The sequence below is a fragment of the Primulina eburnea genome, chromosome 15, assembly GCF_022965805.1.
Source record: "Primulina eburnea isolate SZY01 chromosome 15, ASM2296580v1, whole genome shotgun sequence".
NCBI lineage: Eukaryota > Viridiplantae > Streptophyta > Magnoliopsida > Lamiales > Gesneriaceae > Primulina > Primulina eburnea.
In genome coordinates, this window is record NC_133115.1 from 25,823,526 (window position 1) to 25,843,336 (window position 19,811).

Below are 19,811 nucleotides of genomic sequence, written 5' to 3' on the forward strand. Positions count from 1 at the left end.
AATCACATCCCACATGGTAGCCCATGACACCTTACTCACAGAATACCCTACTCCTGGCAGTGGAGTACCGAGTCTCTTTCGGTACCAAGTCTCTTTAGTCAACATACTTATTGCCGGGACGGGGTTTTAAGTTCGAGACTTGTGGAGGCACATACTATACTGCAAAGATTTGGAGAATTCTCTGAGTAAGGTGACATAAGCTATAATGAGGGATGTGATTGCAAGCCTAAAAAAAGATAGTGTCATGAGCCTTACACTTATTATCTTGATCAATTTTCATTGATGTGGGCTTGTTGGAATAAATTCTCTTTTATGAATTGAAATTGTTGCTTTAATGAAGTTAATTTGTGTGACATATTTCATGAATTAAATTAAACTCATTTAATTGTCCAACTCTTGAAACCGTGTAAAATGGATGAAACGAAGACATGAATGAACTCGTGACTATTTATATCCATTTGATCTTCTCAACAATACAAGTTCTTCAACATATGATCTAAAAGCTTTTGTTCTTGTGCTTTGTTTTCTTTTTGGTTTAGTTTCAAAGCTGATCAAGATCAGATATATTTTATGTTCGTCAAAGTATCATTTTGTGATTATTTACTACTGGTATTTTCTTTGTATCTTGAAAAACAAATTCTTATACGACCCTCAAAAACCATAGGCGAATATGTTTATTTATATTTGTGTATATATATAATTTCAATATTAACATTATTACAAATAATATTTTATTTCTAACAGATTTATTTCTCCCAACATATCAGATAATATATCAAGTAGATTTGAAATTAAAATAAAATGGTTAAATATTTGTGCTTTATTCAGTTTTTAAATACTACAAGAAAAACACGGATCAGAGACCGACAAATCGGTCTTTATTCGGTCTCTGAAGCAAGATAGAGACCGATTAGCGATTGATTTGGTTGGTATCAATAATCTTGGTCGCTAAATGTGAGAGACCGGTACGATTAAGCGATCTCAACTTAGAGCGTAAGCAACATCGGGACATGTCGATTTAAAAATTAGAGACCGACATAACATCTCGGTCTCAACTTAGAGACCTTTATAAAAATCCAGTCTCCAATTTGTGAGTAGAATAAAAAATCGAGGTACACAAATAATTTTAAATTATAAACGTGGCGAAAATAAATTTTACGACCGATATTACTAACTCCGGTCTCAACGTGGAGACCGAAATTACCGTCGGTCTCAGATTCGATTACAAATCTCCGTGAATGATGGAGATATTTGTATTGAGCGATTGTGTTTTTATGATTTGGTATGAAGAATAAAACTTCATGTATTTGTCTTGTTTGTCCCAAATTCTACAATAATTGAAGTTAAAAATAATTATTTACCCATTTCTTCCAATTTATTTATTTGCATATTATAGATCTTTATATTCACTCACATATCAGGAACCAAGTGATGCCATGAAAGATTCACTTAGAAAAACTCAAATTTGGTAAAAAAACAGATATTGTTACAGTGAACGAGACTATGAATAACTTACAAATTTAATTTGTCATATCATTACTTCAACACCTAAAACTTGTAAACTGAAAAAATGGGTCCGTCGAGAAGAACAATCCCAGTATAGAAGACAGAGAAACGATTTCACAACAATATCAGCTGGCAAGATTTAGACATTCTAACGGCTGATTGAGATCGTGAAAGATAAATTGAAATAAAAGAAATGGTAAAGAAAAGTAACACTGGCATATATATATTTCCGATATACATTATCAGCTGTCGTTAAGAAGAAAGAGCGAGCTCCGCCCAAGCAAGAGATGAAGCCTTGAGATCAGCTGAGATGGAAGTGTCTATACCATTTTCGAGTATGGAGCAAAGATGCTGCATCGAAGTTCTTGTGCTTGAAGTGGGATGGATACATAGGTTTACGACCTCACATATGGTTGTCAAATCCTCGTATCTGAAGTGTTTTAACTTGGGATCCACCACATACGAAATTACATCTGGCAATTCCAAGAATTTGTTAGCCTGCATCAAGAATAATGAATAAGTTAAAGCTTGTGCTTGGATGCAAGTTTACTATGTTATATTGAGTTGCATTTATTGTTGATAAGAGTCCATCTGGTAAGACGACGAACTGGACTATTTCATAAAAGACTAAATAAAAAACTATGAAAAAGATACAAGGATAGTACCCAATCGACCAAGAACCCTTTTTCTTTGCTGTAGGTTGGTCTACCACTTATCATTTCAAGTAATAGAATCCCAAATGAGTATATGTTTCCTTGAATGTCAAGATGTCGTCTTTCCAAAGAATTAGGAAGAACACACACAGTGCCCCTGTTGCTTATGGTGCCTGAGCTCTTTTCCGATCTCGAGCGAACCGTTTTCCAGCACTCAAAATCTACAAGCTGCGGAGCACGAGTACTTTTGCAATGAAACATAGATTAACGGAAGTAGAGTTTAGCTCAGATATCGTAAATATGAAAATCTAATCACAACTCTCGATCAAGTTGATATTCAACTTTTTTTTTATAAATACAAAATAAAACAGTTTTTAAACAAAAAAAAAAATGATTGGACAAAAGATATATTTTAGCCAACTCAGTCATTCAGCCTATCTTGCCTTTGGAGAAAAATCGTCAGTTAGATAAATGGAAGTAGAGTTTAGCTCAGATATCGTAAATGGCGGATCAACTTCTGTATGAAGATATTTTAGTCCCTTTGCAATTCCGATAATAATTTTCATACGCCGTATCCAAGAAAATTGACATCCTTCTTCATCTGCAACTGATCATATAATTTCTGTTAAAATTGACCAAGTTATAAAATGAACAAAAATGAAGGGAAAAAGATATGAAGATAGTATAGATTAACCAACAATGAAGGTGCTCGTGAAGTGTTCCATTTGATGCGTATTCAAACACCAGCATTCTTGTGTGTGGATTGCTTTCTCTGCAATATCCCAACAACTTTCCGGCATTTTCATGATTTAATCTTGCTAAATCTGCCACCTAAATCATGCTTGTAAATTTACAAACCAATATAGCAAGTTGCGACAAAATAAAATAAGTTCCAACAATCCACAATATGCAAGTAAAATAAAGAAAAGGTTACCTCTTTCTGAAAGTAAAGTTCGAGGTGGCCATTCCATTGCTCTTCTTTGATGCAAAGGGATACCACTGCGATTTCCTGGCTATCTTTTGTGGTGCCTTTGTACACCACACTCTCTGGGGATGATTGGATTATGTTGCTGAAATCTTCACACGCCGCCTCAAGTTCTTCTCTGCTGTATCTCGCTACATCTTTCAGTATTTCAGAATCTGTATAAAACTCGATGTTTGATAAAGTTACCATACACAAGGCTAGATTCTGTAGTATAATCAGAATATTGCAGATCGAAAAATAGGATTCATATGAACCAGATATGGAGAGACCAACCAATATAAATTGTGATATTGTCCTTTATACTCGAAGACTTCTTCCATGGGATAGGTTTGCTCTTGCACTTCTGAAATGCAGTAAAAATAGCAACCACAAAGAGCAAACCCACCGTGAATCCCATAATTATTTCAAGAGCCAAGAGCCATGCAGGTTTTGATGATTTAGATTGGTGTGTTGATTCACCTTCCACAGACCTATTTGTCGTGTTAACTCCTTGATGGGCTTTAATAGGGGGTGATGCACCACCTAATAAGAAAGTTGGACATTTGATCATGATTTTATGTCATTGGTAAACTTCAAAAATAAATCTGTTGAATAATAAATAATAAAAAAATAATCATTGTTAGGCTATCAAGGTTTACGTCCATGACAAAGTGCCCAATGAACTAAACTTTCGTTAATGCTTCATCTTTTAATCACAATCATCACCTCTTCACTTCGATAAAAATATCTTTGGGTAAATTTGTTGCGACAGAGGAAGCACAAACACAAACAAGATAGAACAAACTATGCAAAAAGAAGGAAAAAAAGGGTCCCGTTAGAGTTTGAATGGGGAAAATAGAACAAAAGGGAGTTTACTTAATAAAAAGGCATTCAAAATTTTATTGTTGAGAGGGGTCTAGCTTGAGTTAGGGACAAGTAAGACTTAAGGGTTATTCTTGGGACATAATCTTAACAAGTCTTGGTCACAGTATCATATTTCTTCAATGTAGCAATAGTATAAATACTCATTTTTATTATGTGTCTGTGGTCGTAACAAAATATGATATATGATCTTTCTTATCTCAAAATCACAATAAATTCGCACCAAAAATTGTATTGTACTCTTAATAACAAAAAATCTCATTCTGTAGTATATTCTTTGACAAATCCACGTTTCTTCCCACTTAAGGGTCAGGCGTAGCGAGCATTGTTCTTGTGAAGTGTAGAAGAAAGCAAACCTACCGCATTGTGCAGAAGGACGTTGTTTGGGATCTTTCTCTTGAAGGCAATTGCCAGTGAAGCTAGATCTATGTCAAAATCTTAATATTAAATAGCTCTTCCAGTGAACGGTCAAGAGAATAAACATAGACAGAAATACGAGATGCATCAACTACCTTGGAAGATAATCCATGCACTTGGGTATGCTTCCAACCAAAAAATTATATGAAAAGTCAACCACCTTTAACTGGGAAGATCCGCAATCACGCAGAGGACTTTCATTTGAGGAGTGCCTATCATAATTATTATATGAGAAGTTATTTGAAGGAACAGGTTCCTGAATTTGAAATGCTGTGTAATATATCAAAATTTTACACCATCATCCAGAAAGGAGTTGAGCCGAGATACAGAAAAAAGAATTATAATGTATTCATTGAAATATCTTTTAAGTCATAAAGCAGTTATATAACCAAGTAGAAACAAGTATTCTATGCTTACATTTCATTGGTATTGGATGAAAATTTTGAGCCATAATTGGTAGGGACAGTTCCCAGAAACTTATTTCTATCAAGCCGAAGCTCTTCGAGGTATTTCATGTTACCAAGTTCATAAGGCAACTTTCCGGTCAGACCATTGGATTGAAAGTTTCTGTAAACAACAAAGATCGCAACAAATTAGAGAAACTAAACGAAAATCAATACATACGAAGTTTTACCAGCGAATCATCTATATGCATAAAAATAATTTCCACTAACATTTTCACGATGCTGGCCAAGTTTCCAATCTCAAGTGGAATCATTCCTGTCAGCCGATTAGCGCCTAAATCCAACACTTTGAGGCTTTTTAACATGCCAATTTCCTTTGGAATCATACCAATCAATGAGTTTCCATGCAAAATTCTGTTCATCAGCCATATACATTAGTCAATTCAAACATCCAACATTATAGAAACCTAAGTTCCTAACTGGCCCAAACCACCTCAAGTACCGAATAGGCAAATACCAAATCAATTATAGTAAAAATTATTAATAAAAACTTACAATTCTTGTAAAACAGAGAGCTGGTACAGTTCAGGTGCAATAAAACCACTTAAAGATGCCCCTGATATGTTACTGTAAATTTGAGCAGCATCAGGAATGGACATGGTGTAATTAATCAAGAACCAACATCACATTACGATAAATTCTACCCGGTAAATAAAAAAATGACATTTTGTGACATGGATTAGTGACGAATGCGAAAGGAAAATCTTACAGCTTAATGACATGATCTCCAGCTATAGAGCAAGAAATACCAAACCAACCACAAGAATGTGAATCCAGAGAATTCCAATTTGAGAAAACCAACAATGGATCCTCCATGATAGCTCTCTTGAAAGAGATTAAAGCTTCAACTGCAGAAAATTGAACCCCACATTCCATGATTAAAAAAAAATTATGTAAAATCTGAATTGCAATTCAACTATAGTCTATAGCTACAATCACTATCATTTTTCATCAATATCAGTAAAATCAAGATCATCCAAGAAAAATTCAAATAATAGTCCCACAATAAGATTAACTGATTAATTATAAAACGCGTGACTAAATTTATGGAAAAACAAAAAAACAAAAGCAAACAAACTAACTATTTTTGGAGTTATTCAACGGTAAACCAAGATTTATTAAATCAACCAAAAGCATAGAAGTAGCTCTCACTTTCATTTTGTGGGAATGCAATACAGTGTGCAAGGAGGAGTCCCAAACTGATTGAAACTCGAAATGAAGCAAAAGATCTCATCTTTAACTCACGCTTCACACACACTCACGAGCTTCAAAAACCCATCAACAATGGCACTTGGAAATATAACCAATATACTAAAAAAAAATGATAACCCAGAATTCAAACTGAGGATTGGAATCCGTAGAGTTGGAGAAGTGGACTAATCAAGAAACAAACCACAGAAAACCTAGTACATTGAACGTTAACTATCTTTCACGTTCTAGAATTCAAAAAACAATTTAAAAAATGTAAAACAAATGTAGTAAGAAGATAAAAAAAATGGAGTTTGAAAAATAAAGAACTAAAATTTGTAAGGAAAGCGCGGTTAAAAGTTGAAGTTGAATCAAAATCTGAAACAACCCCTGAAGTAACGCACAGGGAGATGGGAGTGAGGATTAAAGCTAAACCATAAATGGGGAAGACCAAGACTTGGAGTCAAAGAGAGGTTTAGAGTCAGATGAAGAAAAATAAAATGAATTGATCAAAGTAATGCTATGCTAACAACCATTTGCAGAGTTAGGAAAGCATATTATGATTATTTATTTATTTATTTATTTAGTGGAGTGTTGTGTGATGAACTCTAGAAATAGTCTCAAATTTAAAGATTTTGATATCAAATAATATAAGTCATTCACATTCTTAATTCTATTAGTTAATCATAATACTAGATTGTTAGATATAGATAATTTCAAAATATATGTATATATACACATATATATTCTGATTAAATATCGTTTCGAATTTGATTACAAAGTATTATAAATCATTCGCGTTCTTAGTTTTATTAGCTAATCATAATAATACATGGTTAGATATAAATAATTTCAAAAAAAAAATTATATTTAGATTAGGGTAAAAATTTATGTGAGACGGTCTCACAGGTCGTATTTTGTGATACGGATATCTTATTTAGTTCATCAATGAAAAATTATTACTTTTTATGCTAAGAATATTATTTTTTATTGTGAATATCGGTAGGGTTGATCCGTCTCACAGATAAAGATTCGTGAGACCGTCTCATTAGAGACTTAATCTTATATTAGACATCGTCTTGAATTTAGGACTCTGACGATATATGTATTGTAAATCTTTCACATTCTTAATATTATTAGGTAATCATAATAATGATAGATGGATAGATATAGATAGTTTTACACACAAAAAACAAAAAATTGTGTGAGACAGTCTCACGGGTCGTATTTTGTGAGACGGATATCTTATTTGAGTCATCCATAAAAAATATTACTTTTTACACTAAAAATATTACTTTTTATTGTGAATATCGGTAGAGTTCACCCGTCTCACAAATAAAGATTCGTGAGACAGTCTCACAAGAGATCTACTCAACCAAAAATTATGATTTGACCAGAGATCCTCTCGAATTTATGACTTTGATGACATATGTATTATAAGTCATTCGCTTCTTAACTTTATTAGTTAATCATAATAATAGATGGTTAGACATAGGATAATTTAAAAAATAAAAATCAATCTAATATAATATAGTGTTGGTTTGAAAATATTGTAATTTGACGAAAGATGTAATAATTGATCTCGTCACACCATCCAAGTGGTACTTCAACATATAAACTAATGTTGAAATTTATGTCTACGAACTATTTAAATCGACTTAATGTCGAATTTATTTCAAAAGATAACAAATTTTTTTAAAAAAAAAAAAACACACATAATTTCTCAAATAATTTCGTCAACATCATAGAATTTTCGTTGAACCCAAACAGTGGTTAGTAGGCATTAAATTTGTTTGGTGGACGTGATCATGACAATTGGAATATGGCTAATAATGGCATTACAAATTTACTTAAACTAATAATTGTAATAATTTCTAGAATTCAAATATTTTGAAAATATGAAAATAGTTCTAAATTCCGATATTCAAATGTGTCATCCTTCTTATTTATAAAAACTAACATATGAGACACACCTTACGTCTTATGAAGAAAGTCACTCGTCTCGAAAAATTATAAAAGAATCAAGCTTCGACGCTAAATCAATCACTGAAAAAAAGGCTAAAGCCAGTAGCAAAATTCAAACCAATGCAAGGCAAAAACCTGATTATCTAAAAACAGAGGTTGTCCCTTTCAATCGAATAGAAACTATTAAAGCAAAGGAAGCAATAGCTCGCTGGTCGCTAATAACATAATATACGGATATAATGTATGACATGGATATAATATATTTATATGTTTAAATTATTTCAACATAAATTATGTTCAATATTAAAAAAATATCTCAAAACTTTATATTTTTGTCGTAAATTGTTCGTCTCTATAAAATCAAATTATCAATTTATTTAATGAAAACAAAGTATTTAATGAAAACGAAGTGTTCATTTATGTAATTAATCGTACATTGATGCAGATGACAAAATATGTCATACTCATTGTACAGATTTCGTTTTTGTGTTTTTTCAAATACAAGTCTGGACAAGTAGATTCATTCACCTAATTATTCTCCATTTCGAACTGTCCTCAAAAAAAAAAAATTATAGCTTCCATTTTAATGTTATTTCTTGGGTAAATATCATTTAGCATTCTCGTGAAAATCCAAAATACCAACTCCTCATATGAAATCAATGATTTTTCAAAACAAATCAGAAGTAACATCCCTTGAAAATGAGACAAAAATTTCTAGTTTGTAAAAGTATGGGGTTGTACAAGACATTTAATTTAACATACGAGATTTTTATATTTTTTATATATTTATATATTTTATCGGGTGATAAATTAGATTTGTTCGTTTTTTTCCAGAGTTAGCCGTGTTTTTCTTCTTTTTTTTTTTATATTGATTATGAATGAGTTTAATAGTATTATTGAGGGATATTCATAAACTCATAATAGATTGGTTCTTGAAATATTGAACACCGATGGATTAAATGGAGATTGATTTTCAAACCAAGCGGAATATACTAAGAATAATCATTCGTAGAAACATATTAAACATTTTGGTAAAGCATTTAGAAGACATGCATGTAGAATGTAAAAACGTTTTGGATGAAATATTTTATCAAACACTTGATATGCAATATTTTGTTATTTGAAGAACATATAAATGCTTCAACAATTCATCTTAAGAACATTAACAAGTAAATAAATGCAATAAATAATTGACAAAAAAAATTTTATTAATGTTTTGATATTAACAATTCCTACGTCATCCCTGGAAGGATTCAATAGAAGATTATTATTTATATAACTCTTTTTACACAATCCATTTCAACTTAGCATTTATCTCTCACTACAACAAAAAATGGCTATTGTGACACTTTTTCATAGACACTTTTAATTAAATGTTGTTACAAATACTTAATAATGACACTTGTAAAAAATTAATAATGTGTAAAATAAAAAAAATATATTAGATTAGTTATCCTGACATTTTTAATTGATGTCATTTTTTATATGGAGGGAAACAATTATTTTTCTCACATCGTAAAAAATCATTAAAAAACTAAAAATTGTCACTATAAATAAATGTGGGAATATTTGGGTTAGATAAATATCGGAGGAGGGAAATAATTGTTTCCTTCCATATAAAAAATGATATCAATTAAAAATGTAAGGATAAATAATCTAATATGTGTTTTTATTCCCACATTTGTTTTATCTATTTTCCCTCCTCCTAATACACTCTCGATTGTAGATCGTAAACTCACAATCTGCATAATGTTTAATGTCTCTTATGTCAAAGCTGCACAAAATCCTTAATGTCTTTGTGTAATCTAAATGTTAAAGCTCAACTCTCATATATAAGTGTGACTGATTGTGTGTGATGATTTTTATAGTAAATGTATACATCAAATGTATCCTGACACTTATATTTGCTCTTATTATAGTTGTTGGGGATCGATAAGGAGTTTAGAGAGGGAGGGGTAAATAAACTCTCTCCTTTGTTTGACGATTTTGCAGAGGGTGCTAGAATCATGTTAGAGATTATAGCTGGTCTTATTCGAATGTAAATCCAGCAGATCACAATAAGTGCGGAAACGATCAAATGGAGTACAATGAGAAATAATTAAACAATAGGCATTTGAACAGTGGTTGTTTCTGGAAGTTCGAAGATAAAATCTTCTACGTCTCCCGTTCTTCAGTTTCCAGAAGGTATCACTAAAAAACTTTGGATATTATAGTACAACACTTGTAACACCCACTTCAGTAGGGCTTACCTTTAGCCTACTGAAACTCTTACTTACACAACTCCGTAAAAACGAATACAACAAAGTTCTGGAAAAGACTATTTTCCAGTTTACAAACTCTTCTCAATGATATAGTAAAATGTTTAGCTTGAAGAGAGTTACAAAACAGCAACAACACAAAATGAGAAGATCGGATATGGATAATGAAGCATGTGATGCTTTTCTGTATGTTGAGTTTGAAGATAAGTAGTTGATGAAAGCTCAAAACTCACGTTGGAATAATCGTTACGTTGATAATGATAATAATGTTATGTTCTATAAAGGATTGACCTCTATATATATAAAAAAAACTTTGAGTCCAACGTCTATAATAAAAAACAGCTTCTGATGCTCCTGAGTAGAGTTAGCTTTAATACATAAAAAAGGTCCTGCAGAATGCTTCAGAATAATCAGTCTTGTTTCATACCAAAATTGGTAAGGAGCGTTGAATGTCTTTGTACATCATTAATGGTGCAATTAATGCTAGTACTAGGTAAAGTAACGGTAACATTTAAGATTGTAACGATCAAGTAAAAGACGATAAGTTACTTCTGCTTAAGCTAAGTTATGTTTAAGCGCTATGTGCTGCTTCTGATTTTCTAAGTCGTTTAAGTACTCGAGGAGTACTGCTTTTTTTAATGTGATACGAAGCTTCTGATTATAGCTATCGCGATCTACTGGTTTTAACTCTCATCACCACAATTAAATTAAGTCTAACACTAGCTAATTTCTTTATGTAGGCTTCTCAAATTTTGAATCACCTTTAAAAGTTTGTATTTGATCTTCAAGATGTTGTATTTATAGTCTCCAAAAATTATATGTACGTTAGACACAATAATATGACAGTTTGAAAAGTTTATGTACTATTTCTTGTATTGAACGATCATTTCCGCCTTGCTTGCCACTTTTTCCCAACCTAACTAGTTTTTAATTACACTGCAAGTTGGTTTCGTCAGCTAGACTTATCATTCAATTGTGTAGAACTAAGAGTTTCAGTTTTGGCAGTTGTAAGTCCAAACTGAAGTGGGTCTGTACAAGTGTTGTACTTGATCAAAATCTTTTAGTGAATATCCTATCCTTGTGATAGAAGGGGTGACGTAGGAGTAATTAAATTCTCCGAACATCCAGAAGCAACTCTTGCATATTTCTTTCAGTTTCGTATTCTATCTTTCAGTCAGTTACTTTCCGCAACTACTCTAGTTTAACTGATTGTTATTGACCAACAAGATTCCGAGATTCAGTTTGTCACTAAACTGAACTCAAATATTGTTAAAAAACAATTTTAAGTGTGAGTGTTCATTCAACCACCACCCCCCTTCTAAACACTCTTGTTACGACAACCGATCCTATCAAGTGGTATCAGAGCAGTTGAATCTTGTTCTTGAATACTTCTGATCTATAAATCTGCTAGCATGACTTCATTCAATAAAATTCCTATGTTCTCAAGAGAAGATTTCGATGACTGGAAAATCAGAATGCAGGCTCACTTAGCTGCACGAGATGATGATATGTAGTATGTCATAACAGACGGACCCATGAAGATTCTAAAAGCAAACACAGCAATAGCCATAACTGAAGGGGCACCACAGAGAATTCAAAAGCCCAGATAAGAGTGGACAACTGAAGACAAAAGGAAAGCTAATCTTGACAATGTGGCCAAAGATACTTTATACAAAACACTGGACAAAGCAACCTTCAACAAAATAAAGATGTGCAAAACAGCAAAAGAAATTTGGGAGAAGTTGATTCAGTTATATGAAGGAAATGACCAAACAAAAGAAAATAAACTATCAGTTGCTGTCCAGAAATATGACAATATCAAAATGAAGGTTGGAGAATCAATGAATGAGTATGATGAAAGGGTGAGCAGTATTGTGAATGAATTAAATGCACTCGGAAAAGTGTATACCAACAAGGAGGTTACACTAAAAGGGATGAGAGGTCTTCCAAAAGAATGGGATGTCAAAACTATGGCTATGAGAGAATCTAAAGACTTGAACCAGATCGAACTCCGTGAACTATTTGCTGATTTAAAAGCTTATGAATTTGAATTGCAAAACAGAGAAGGAGAATCATCTACTCCTACAACTACAACTGCTTTAGCAGCTGTCAGAACTGAACCAACTAGTTCAGTTGAGAAATCTGCTGATCAGTTAAGCAATAATGCTATGTCATTATTCATCAAAAAGTTTGGGAGGTTTATGAGAAAGAACCAAGGAAACCTTCAGAAGCAATACCAGAGAAATAATTCCAAAGAAGAAACAAATGCTTGCTACAATTGTGGCAAAACAGATCATTACATTGCTGATTGTCCCAAACCTAAAAAGGACAGTCAAGGATCAATTGACAGAAGAAAGAAGCCATATGAGCATAAGAGAAGACCTAGAGATGATAAGAAAACCTACAGAAAGAAACACGAAGTTCTATTAGCTGAAGAGAACAAATCCAAATGGGCAGAAACTGATAGTGACGAATCAGAACTAGAAAGCTCATATAGTTCAAGTGATGAAGAGGAAGTCAAATGTCTAATGGCAAATGATACTGAAGCAGAATCTACAAGTCAACAGGTATTTGATTTTAGTTCAACTGATTTTACACGAGAAGAACTCATTTTAACATTGCATGAAATGGTAAATGAGTACCAGAAACTTGGATCATCATTTGAGGAAATAAAGTCAAAGCAAAATGATCCCATGGTAAACAAAACCAAAACTGATGAATCAGTTGATAGGTTGAGTCTAGAAAGGGAAATTGCTGAGCTAAAAGCAGAGAGAAAGAAAGATCAGTCACTGATCCAGAAATTGATCCTTGAAAATTCAAAACAAACTGAACTTATTCAATCCTGGAATAAGTCGTCTACTGCATTGAATGAGATACATAATTCACAAAAATCAGTTTCTGATAAAACTGGTTTAGGGTTCAGTAATCAAGGATAAACGTTTTCAAATGATACTCAACCAAAGATGACAATGAACAAAGGGAAGTACATTCAATTTGTCATATCAACAGTAGAACAAGAGAAATTTGAGCCCAGCAAACTGAATGAAAAACCTATTGAGAATATGTATAAGGCCAGAAGACATGGAGTTGGTTACAGTCCAAAAATCTCTACTGACTCGGAAAATCATTCATCAAAAAGATTTAGCAAGAATTATTCAAATCATTATAACAGCAAACCAGTCCAGAAAAGATAGAGACTAAACAATCAGTTGAACCAAGCTAAAATACATATTGTATCATCTGTACACTTTTCACCAAGCACACAAAAACTGAGAAAAATCATTTGGAATACAGCTACTGGAAAGTCAGTTAGACTAATCCAAGTATGGGTTCCAAAGGGACTAATAAGCTTTGGACCCAAATAGATATGGGTACCAAATCAAATTATGTGTGTGCTTGCAGGTAACAGGTACAAATAAAAATTCAATATGGTATTTGGACAGCGGTTGCTCACGACATATGACAGGAGATGCAAGTATGCTGTCTCAACTGATCAAATATAGTGGTCCAAACATCAGTTTCAGTGATAATTCCAAAGGTAAAACCGTGGGTAAGGGTAATATTATCCATGGTAACTTTACTATTAAAGATGTTTTATTAGTAGAGAATCTGAAGTATAACTTGATTAGTATCAGTCAGTTATGCGACAATGGATTCTCGGTACAATTTGATAAAAACTCATGCTTAGTTAAAACATCAACTGATGAAATCATACTAACTAGCAAACGATGTGGAAACACATATAAAGTCAGTTGGAATGAACAACCTTATGCACCAGTCTGCTTCATTGCTTCAAAATCATCTCAAAACTGGTTGTGGTATAAAAGGTTAAATCATTTAAACTTTAAATCCATTGCTTATCTGAGTAGACATGAACTTGTAACTGGTTTGCCCAAAATAAATTTTTCAAAAGAAAAACTTTGCTCAGCATGTCAGTATGGAAAACAAGTACGATCTTCTTTCAAAAGCAAGGGCTGTAAATCTTCATCCCGATGCTTAGAACTATTGCACATGGATCTCTTCGGTCCAATACCAGTCATGAGCTCAGGGAGAATGAAATACACCTTGGTAGTTGTAGATGATTTTTCAAGATTTACTTGGGTTATATTTCTCAAATCCAAAGATCATACGGCTGCACAACTGATTAAACTCTTCAAAAGACTTTTAACGTCTGGAACTTAGTTCCAAGACCAACTTCAAAAACCATTATAGGTACAAAATGGGTGTACAGGAATAAACTAAACGAGGACGGTTCAGTTATACGCAACAAAGCAAGACTAGTAGCACAAGGATATAGACAAGAAGAAGGAATTGACTACGATGAGACGTATGCTCCAGTCGCAAGATTGGAAGCAATCAGAATATTCCTTGCTTATGCATCTCACAAAAACTTCAAAGTTTACCAAATGGATGTGAAGAGTGCATTCCTAAATGGTCAGTTACAAGAAGAAGTATATGTTGAACAACCTCCAGGTTTTATAAACCACAAACTTCCTGATCATGTATACTATTTGAACAAAGCATTATATGGTCTTAAACAAGCTCCCAGGGCTTGGTATGAAACTCTTTCAAAATTCCTAACTGATCATGACTTTACAGTCGGATCAGTTGATAAGACCTTGTTTAAATTTACTAAAAATAATCATATTCTACTAGTTCAAATTTATGTTGATGATATAATTTTTGGGTCAACTAACCCCAAATTGTGCGAAAAGTTTGCTAAGTTAATGCATGATAAGTTTGAAATGAGCATGATGGGTGAACTGACATTCTTTCTTGGACTGCAAGTGAAGCAACTGGAAACTGGTATATTCATTAGTCAAACAAAATATACAAAGGAGTTGCTAAAGAAATTTGGTATCGAATCATGTTCAACTGCAACAACTCCCATGATCTCATCAGTTAAACTAGATACTGACGAAGGGGGAATATCAGTGGAGGCGACATTATATAGAGGGTTAATAGGTTCATTGTTATACCTAACAGCCAGTCGTCCTGATATTGTTTTTGATGTCTGTATGTGTTCCAGATTTCAAGCAAATCCTAAGCAATCACATTTCTCAGCTGCTAAAAGAATTCTGAGATATCTTAAAGACACGCAAAATGTTGGGCTATGGTATTCCAAAGACTCCACCTTCAATTTAGTTGGATACTCAAATGCAGATTATGCAGGATGTAAGCTTGATCGCAAAAGTACAAGTGGATCTTGTCAGTTCTTAGGAGACAGACTGATCTCTTGGTTCAGTAAGAAGCAGACATCCATAGCTACCTCAACAACAGAAGCAGAATATCTTGCTGCTGGTAGCTGTTGTGCACAAATGATCTGGATTCAGCAACAAGTGAAGGATTATGGAGTAATATCAACTGAATCGCCCATATTTTGTGATAATACCAGCACAATTGCCATCACTTACATTCCAGTTCTTCACTCAAGGACCAAGCATAAAGATGTCAGGCATCACTTCATCAGGGATCATGCGTTAAAGAAGGATATTCGACTAGAATATATTTCAACTGAACAGCAAGCAGTCGACATCTTCACAAAACCATTACCAGAGGCTAAGTTTTCTTATTTTCGAAATATTCTTGGTTTAATTGATTTATCTTAGAAATTATTAGTAATATTGTTTCACTAATAGAATTATACGAAGAAAAGAAGAACACAACAAATTAAAATTAACACTTCATTAAGAATACCAACGTTCCCATTTTACAGAAGATATCATGGCATCAACTGAATCTAGCCACGCCCTAACCCAATCATTTAACTCATAAATTCGAACTCTAGCAAATGCCCTAGATTTCGAAATCTTATCAACAACATGCCACTCCTTCCATAGCATCGCCTCCAAAAGACATTTGTCTTCAACCAAATCCCTAACATGTCTAACTTCAAAACGTTCAAGGTACTTTAGTGCTCTTGCCTCCTGAGCACGAGTAGGAATAGCACCATTGTCACTCACCCTCTTCAACTCATGAATCTTTTCCCATGTTGACAACACCTTCTGAAAAACATAAATATCCATCTTTCTCTTGATATTTGTTAAACGAGGGGTTGACTGCTCAGTAACATGAACATGAGTGCTGCTGCATGCATCAGAATCAGACATATTGAAATATTTTTGAACTGATGTTGCATCATATTTTTATCACTATCATCTTATTTATAGGAAAATAACGTTGGAGAAACTGAAGAGTCTCACGACAATTAATGTGTCTTTCACATTTACCGAGGATTTTAAGTTGTCAGTTGTTCATAGTCAACTGACACCAGTTCGAATTCTGTTAATAATTGTTTAAATAGTCCTAGTTCATAATCAACATATGACAGTTAGTTTCTCATCAGTTTATGTCACAACTGATAAAATATATCACTTGCAGAAAAACAGAGTTAAAAATCAGATAAATATTTCCTTACTTATAAATGTTTGTCTGGATTACATCATCATACATATTCTCCACAACAATTATCCAAAATTTCAGCCAAACAGATAAAGAAGAAGGAGCAGTCATGAGAAAGCTGTGAGAATGAGCTATGCGCCTCAGGATCTTCAATTCCATGCGGAGCATCAGCTGATACATGTGACCATCCTTGAAGACGTCCACCCACACAGCAATATTCAAGTGTTCTCGCACTTGATTCAGTTCTGCCACCAATTCAGGAATAGTGGCCTCCCTAGAATTGTACAAGAGCTCAAGCTCTTGCAATCGCTCCCAGTAATGCAAACTCTTATAGAAGACTTCGTCTTCAATCTCAGCCTTCCTGGCCTCTACAGAAAAGGAAGAAAGACTTGAGTCACCAGTATCAGACATTTTTGAATATTTTGAATGATATGTCTAAAACTAACTGAGTGATTTCTATTTATAGGAGAATATCAAGAAAGCTGAAAAGTCGTCAATGGTTCAGCAAGACCAATAACTATTTTGTAGCACTATTTTAATTACTTTATGCACCAATTTAGGGGGAATATTAACTTTAAAAGGTTAACTGAGAAGACAATTGTTTGTAACTTCTCAACTGAAATGAATCAGTTTCCCAACTGATCGTTCAGTTGGATTGTTTACAAATCTTCTCACATACGTTAACTAACTAATATTTATTATATTCTAAATCAATTGACATGACTGCAGATTGACGACGTGGCTTACTCTAAAACCGCTAATCTTTATACACACGATTACAGCACACGTACACCTATTTTTTATTCAAAATTTTCATGGACTGACACGTGTCCAGAATTTGAACAGTCACGCTCAAATGTACTATGCCCGCTTCATTTCAGTTCTTCTCCTTCATGCATACAATCAGTTCTAAGAGCATACTAATTTCCAAAGCTTATTTTCTACGAATTTCAAATCATCTTACCTTCCGAAATGGCTAATCAGATCCTTGCTCACGTGATGAATGCCATGGCAATCGATTTTGACTCAGTTTTATCAATTCAAGAAGCTGATATCAAAAATGTCTTTCTGAAGATTGAATCTGCTGGACTCAGAATGTTCTTGGGACAATCTTCACAAGAAATATACTCGAAGGAAGTGAATGAATTCTATATGAAAGGTTATGTTACTGTTGAAGGAAACATCGCTGTCACTATCAATGATAAGTTGCTGATCTTATCCGAAGAAAACTTTGGAGAAATGTTTTCCTTGCCAACTGATGGATATGTCAGTTTCTCTGAAGTTAAAACATTCGATATTGGGCAAATGCAATCCTCATTATCTGCTGATGGGGGGAAAATCAAAGTCTCCGACCCAAAGAAAGATCTGAAACCAGAAATTCAGTTGTTGGCTGATATTGTAGCAAAGGGAATTTTAGCTAAAGTTGGCTCATATGCAGCTCTCACTCTTGAGAAATTTCAGGTGATGACAATCATCATGGGTGAGAGGAAAGCCAACTGGAGGTACATTATTTTCAGCATTCTAAAGAATATGCTTCTATCAACAAAACAGTCCAGGGGGTTTGCTATTCCAATCAGTTATATTCTGAAACTCAAAGGACTGGTAGCTAACAATGCCGAAAAATTCTCAAAATTTAAGATATTCAATGCCAAGAATATATTGCCACCAAAAACAAAGATGGATTTCTCGCCTAAACAATTCGTAAAAGTCAAGAAGGAGATTGGGATGCAGCAAGCTGCTCCTAAATCAGTCAAGAAAGCCAAGACGCTGGCCCAACTGAAGGCTACAAAGCGAAAACTGATTCTCAATGAATCAGAGTCTGAGAAAACTCCTTCTCCCAAACTTATCAAGAAACCAAGGACACAAAGAACCAAACCAATACCAGCAGTGGAGCCGATCATTACTGAGAAACTGTCTCAGTCAGCTGCTGAAAATCCTATTCAGGCTATTCCATTGCAGGTCATCCCTCCTGATGATACAGTTCCAACTGAAAAGATACCCATAAGAGTAAAAGCTCCCTTCACTCGTGTAAATCAACCTACTGTTTTACCTCAGGCTAGACCAAAAGGCGTCACATTAAAGGAACCAGCGGAGTCTACAAAATCTGGCTTACAAATTCCTCATATTCTAACCACAGAGAAGGGAAAAGGCAAGCTTGAGGAGGAGACAAGGCCATCTCACTCCATTCAAACTCATATCGATCTAATTTGGGAAGAGGTAAATACATTTGCCACATCAAAACTCACAGCTTTTGACCGTTTGAAAAGCTTCAGGACCGAAATTTTTGCCAAGAAACTGAAGCACAAATCCCAATTGAAGACGTTTATTAAACTAGAAAAGATAGTTTTGAGGGTAGTTAAAGCTGCTACCATTATTCAAGCACTGGAAAGGAGACAGTATTTCTTTGATCAAATACGAGCTATTCAACTGACTAAGATGGTTAGAAAGTTGAAAGAAAACTACAACCCCACAGGGCCAACTGCATATCAAGATAGAGCTGTGTTCACTCAACTGGATGCAGATCTTAGTGGCCTACAAAGGGAAATAAGGTTTTGGGAACAAGATCAAGAACTTGTTTTTCCAGAAAAATCTTCAGGAACAGAGGAATACAAATCTTCATCACCTCAGAAGAATGAATCGTCTGAAGAACTCATTGCTGAAAAATCAACCCAGGAGGTTCCACAAACAACAGCCGAGGATCAACATCTGTACTCTGAGACTGAACTTACCTTCGCCAATATCGATGAAATCATTCAGTCAGTTGCTCAGGAAGCTCAAAGTGAAGCACATAATCTTGAATCAGTTGATCCTCTGACTGAACAAAAAGAACAAGAAGTTCTGGTTACATCTGAAGACCCAGTTCAAAATTTTATTGCTGAAGAACATATTCAATTCTCTGATAATGCAGAACAAGCTCAATTTTTTGTAGATCCAGAAACATTTCAGCAAGTAACATCTGAAACTGAAGAGTAAACTGAAGTGCTTACTCAGAACCAAGAGGAAATACTCACTAAATCTGTGGAAGAGCAATTGCCTAATGTTGGAGACCTTCAAACTGAAGAACCCCCCCAAGTTTCAGCTGTTGATCAAACAAAAGAACAAGCCCATGACT

The 19,811-nt window shown here is 34.0% G+C and overlaps 1 protein-coding gene across 2 annotated transcripts; it reads right to left on the reverse strand.

Annotated features, from left to right (window-relative positions):
* Positions 1-1,644: 1,644 nt before the first annotated feature.
* Positions 1,645-6,591, reverse strand: LOC140814362 (probable LRR receptor-like serine/threonine-protein kinase At1g63430). Of its 2 annotated transcripts, none has more exons than XM_073173311.1 (13): positions 6,039-6,591; positions 5,596-5,734; positions 5,382-5,453; positions 5,097-5,240; positions 4,840-4,989; positions 4,518-4,634; positions 4,366-4,430; positions 3,418-3,666; positions 3,094-3,299; positions 2,858-2,990; positions 2,603-2,760; positions 2,172-2,387; positions 1,645-2,004 (listed from the first exon to the last, which is right to left on the reverse strand). In XM_073173311.1, exons 1-13 carry the CDS (start codon positions 6,118-6,120, stop codon positions 1,759-1,761), a joined length of 1,977 nt encoding a protein of 658 aa, XP_073029412.1. In that variant the 5' UTR covers positions 6,121-6,591; the 3' UTR covers positions 1,645-1,758. The 2 variants fall into 2 exon arrangements, with proteins under 2 accessions (XP_073029412.1, XP_073029411.1); XM_073173310.1 differs by having other exon boundaries at positions 2,603-2,766; positions 6,039-6,590.
* Positions 6,592-19,811: the final 13,220 nt, after the last annotated feature.

Excerpts from the sequence above, each read along its gene's own strand:
- LOC140814362 (XM_073173310.1), bottom strand. The coding sequence starts at position 6,120 with ATGAGATCTTTTGCTTCATTTCGAGTTTCAATCAGTTTGGGACTCCTC. Across the intron at positions 4,990-5,096 it reads TTGGCCAGCATCGTGAAAAT|AAACTTTCAATCCAATGGTC; the intron begins GTTAGTGGAAAT and ends TGTTGTTTACAG. Across the intron at positions 4,431-4,517 it reads TGCATGGATTATCTTCCAAG|ATCTAGCTTCACTGGCAATT; the intron begins GTAGTTGATGCA and ends ATTTTGACATAG.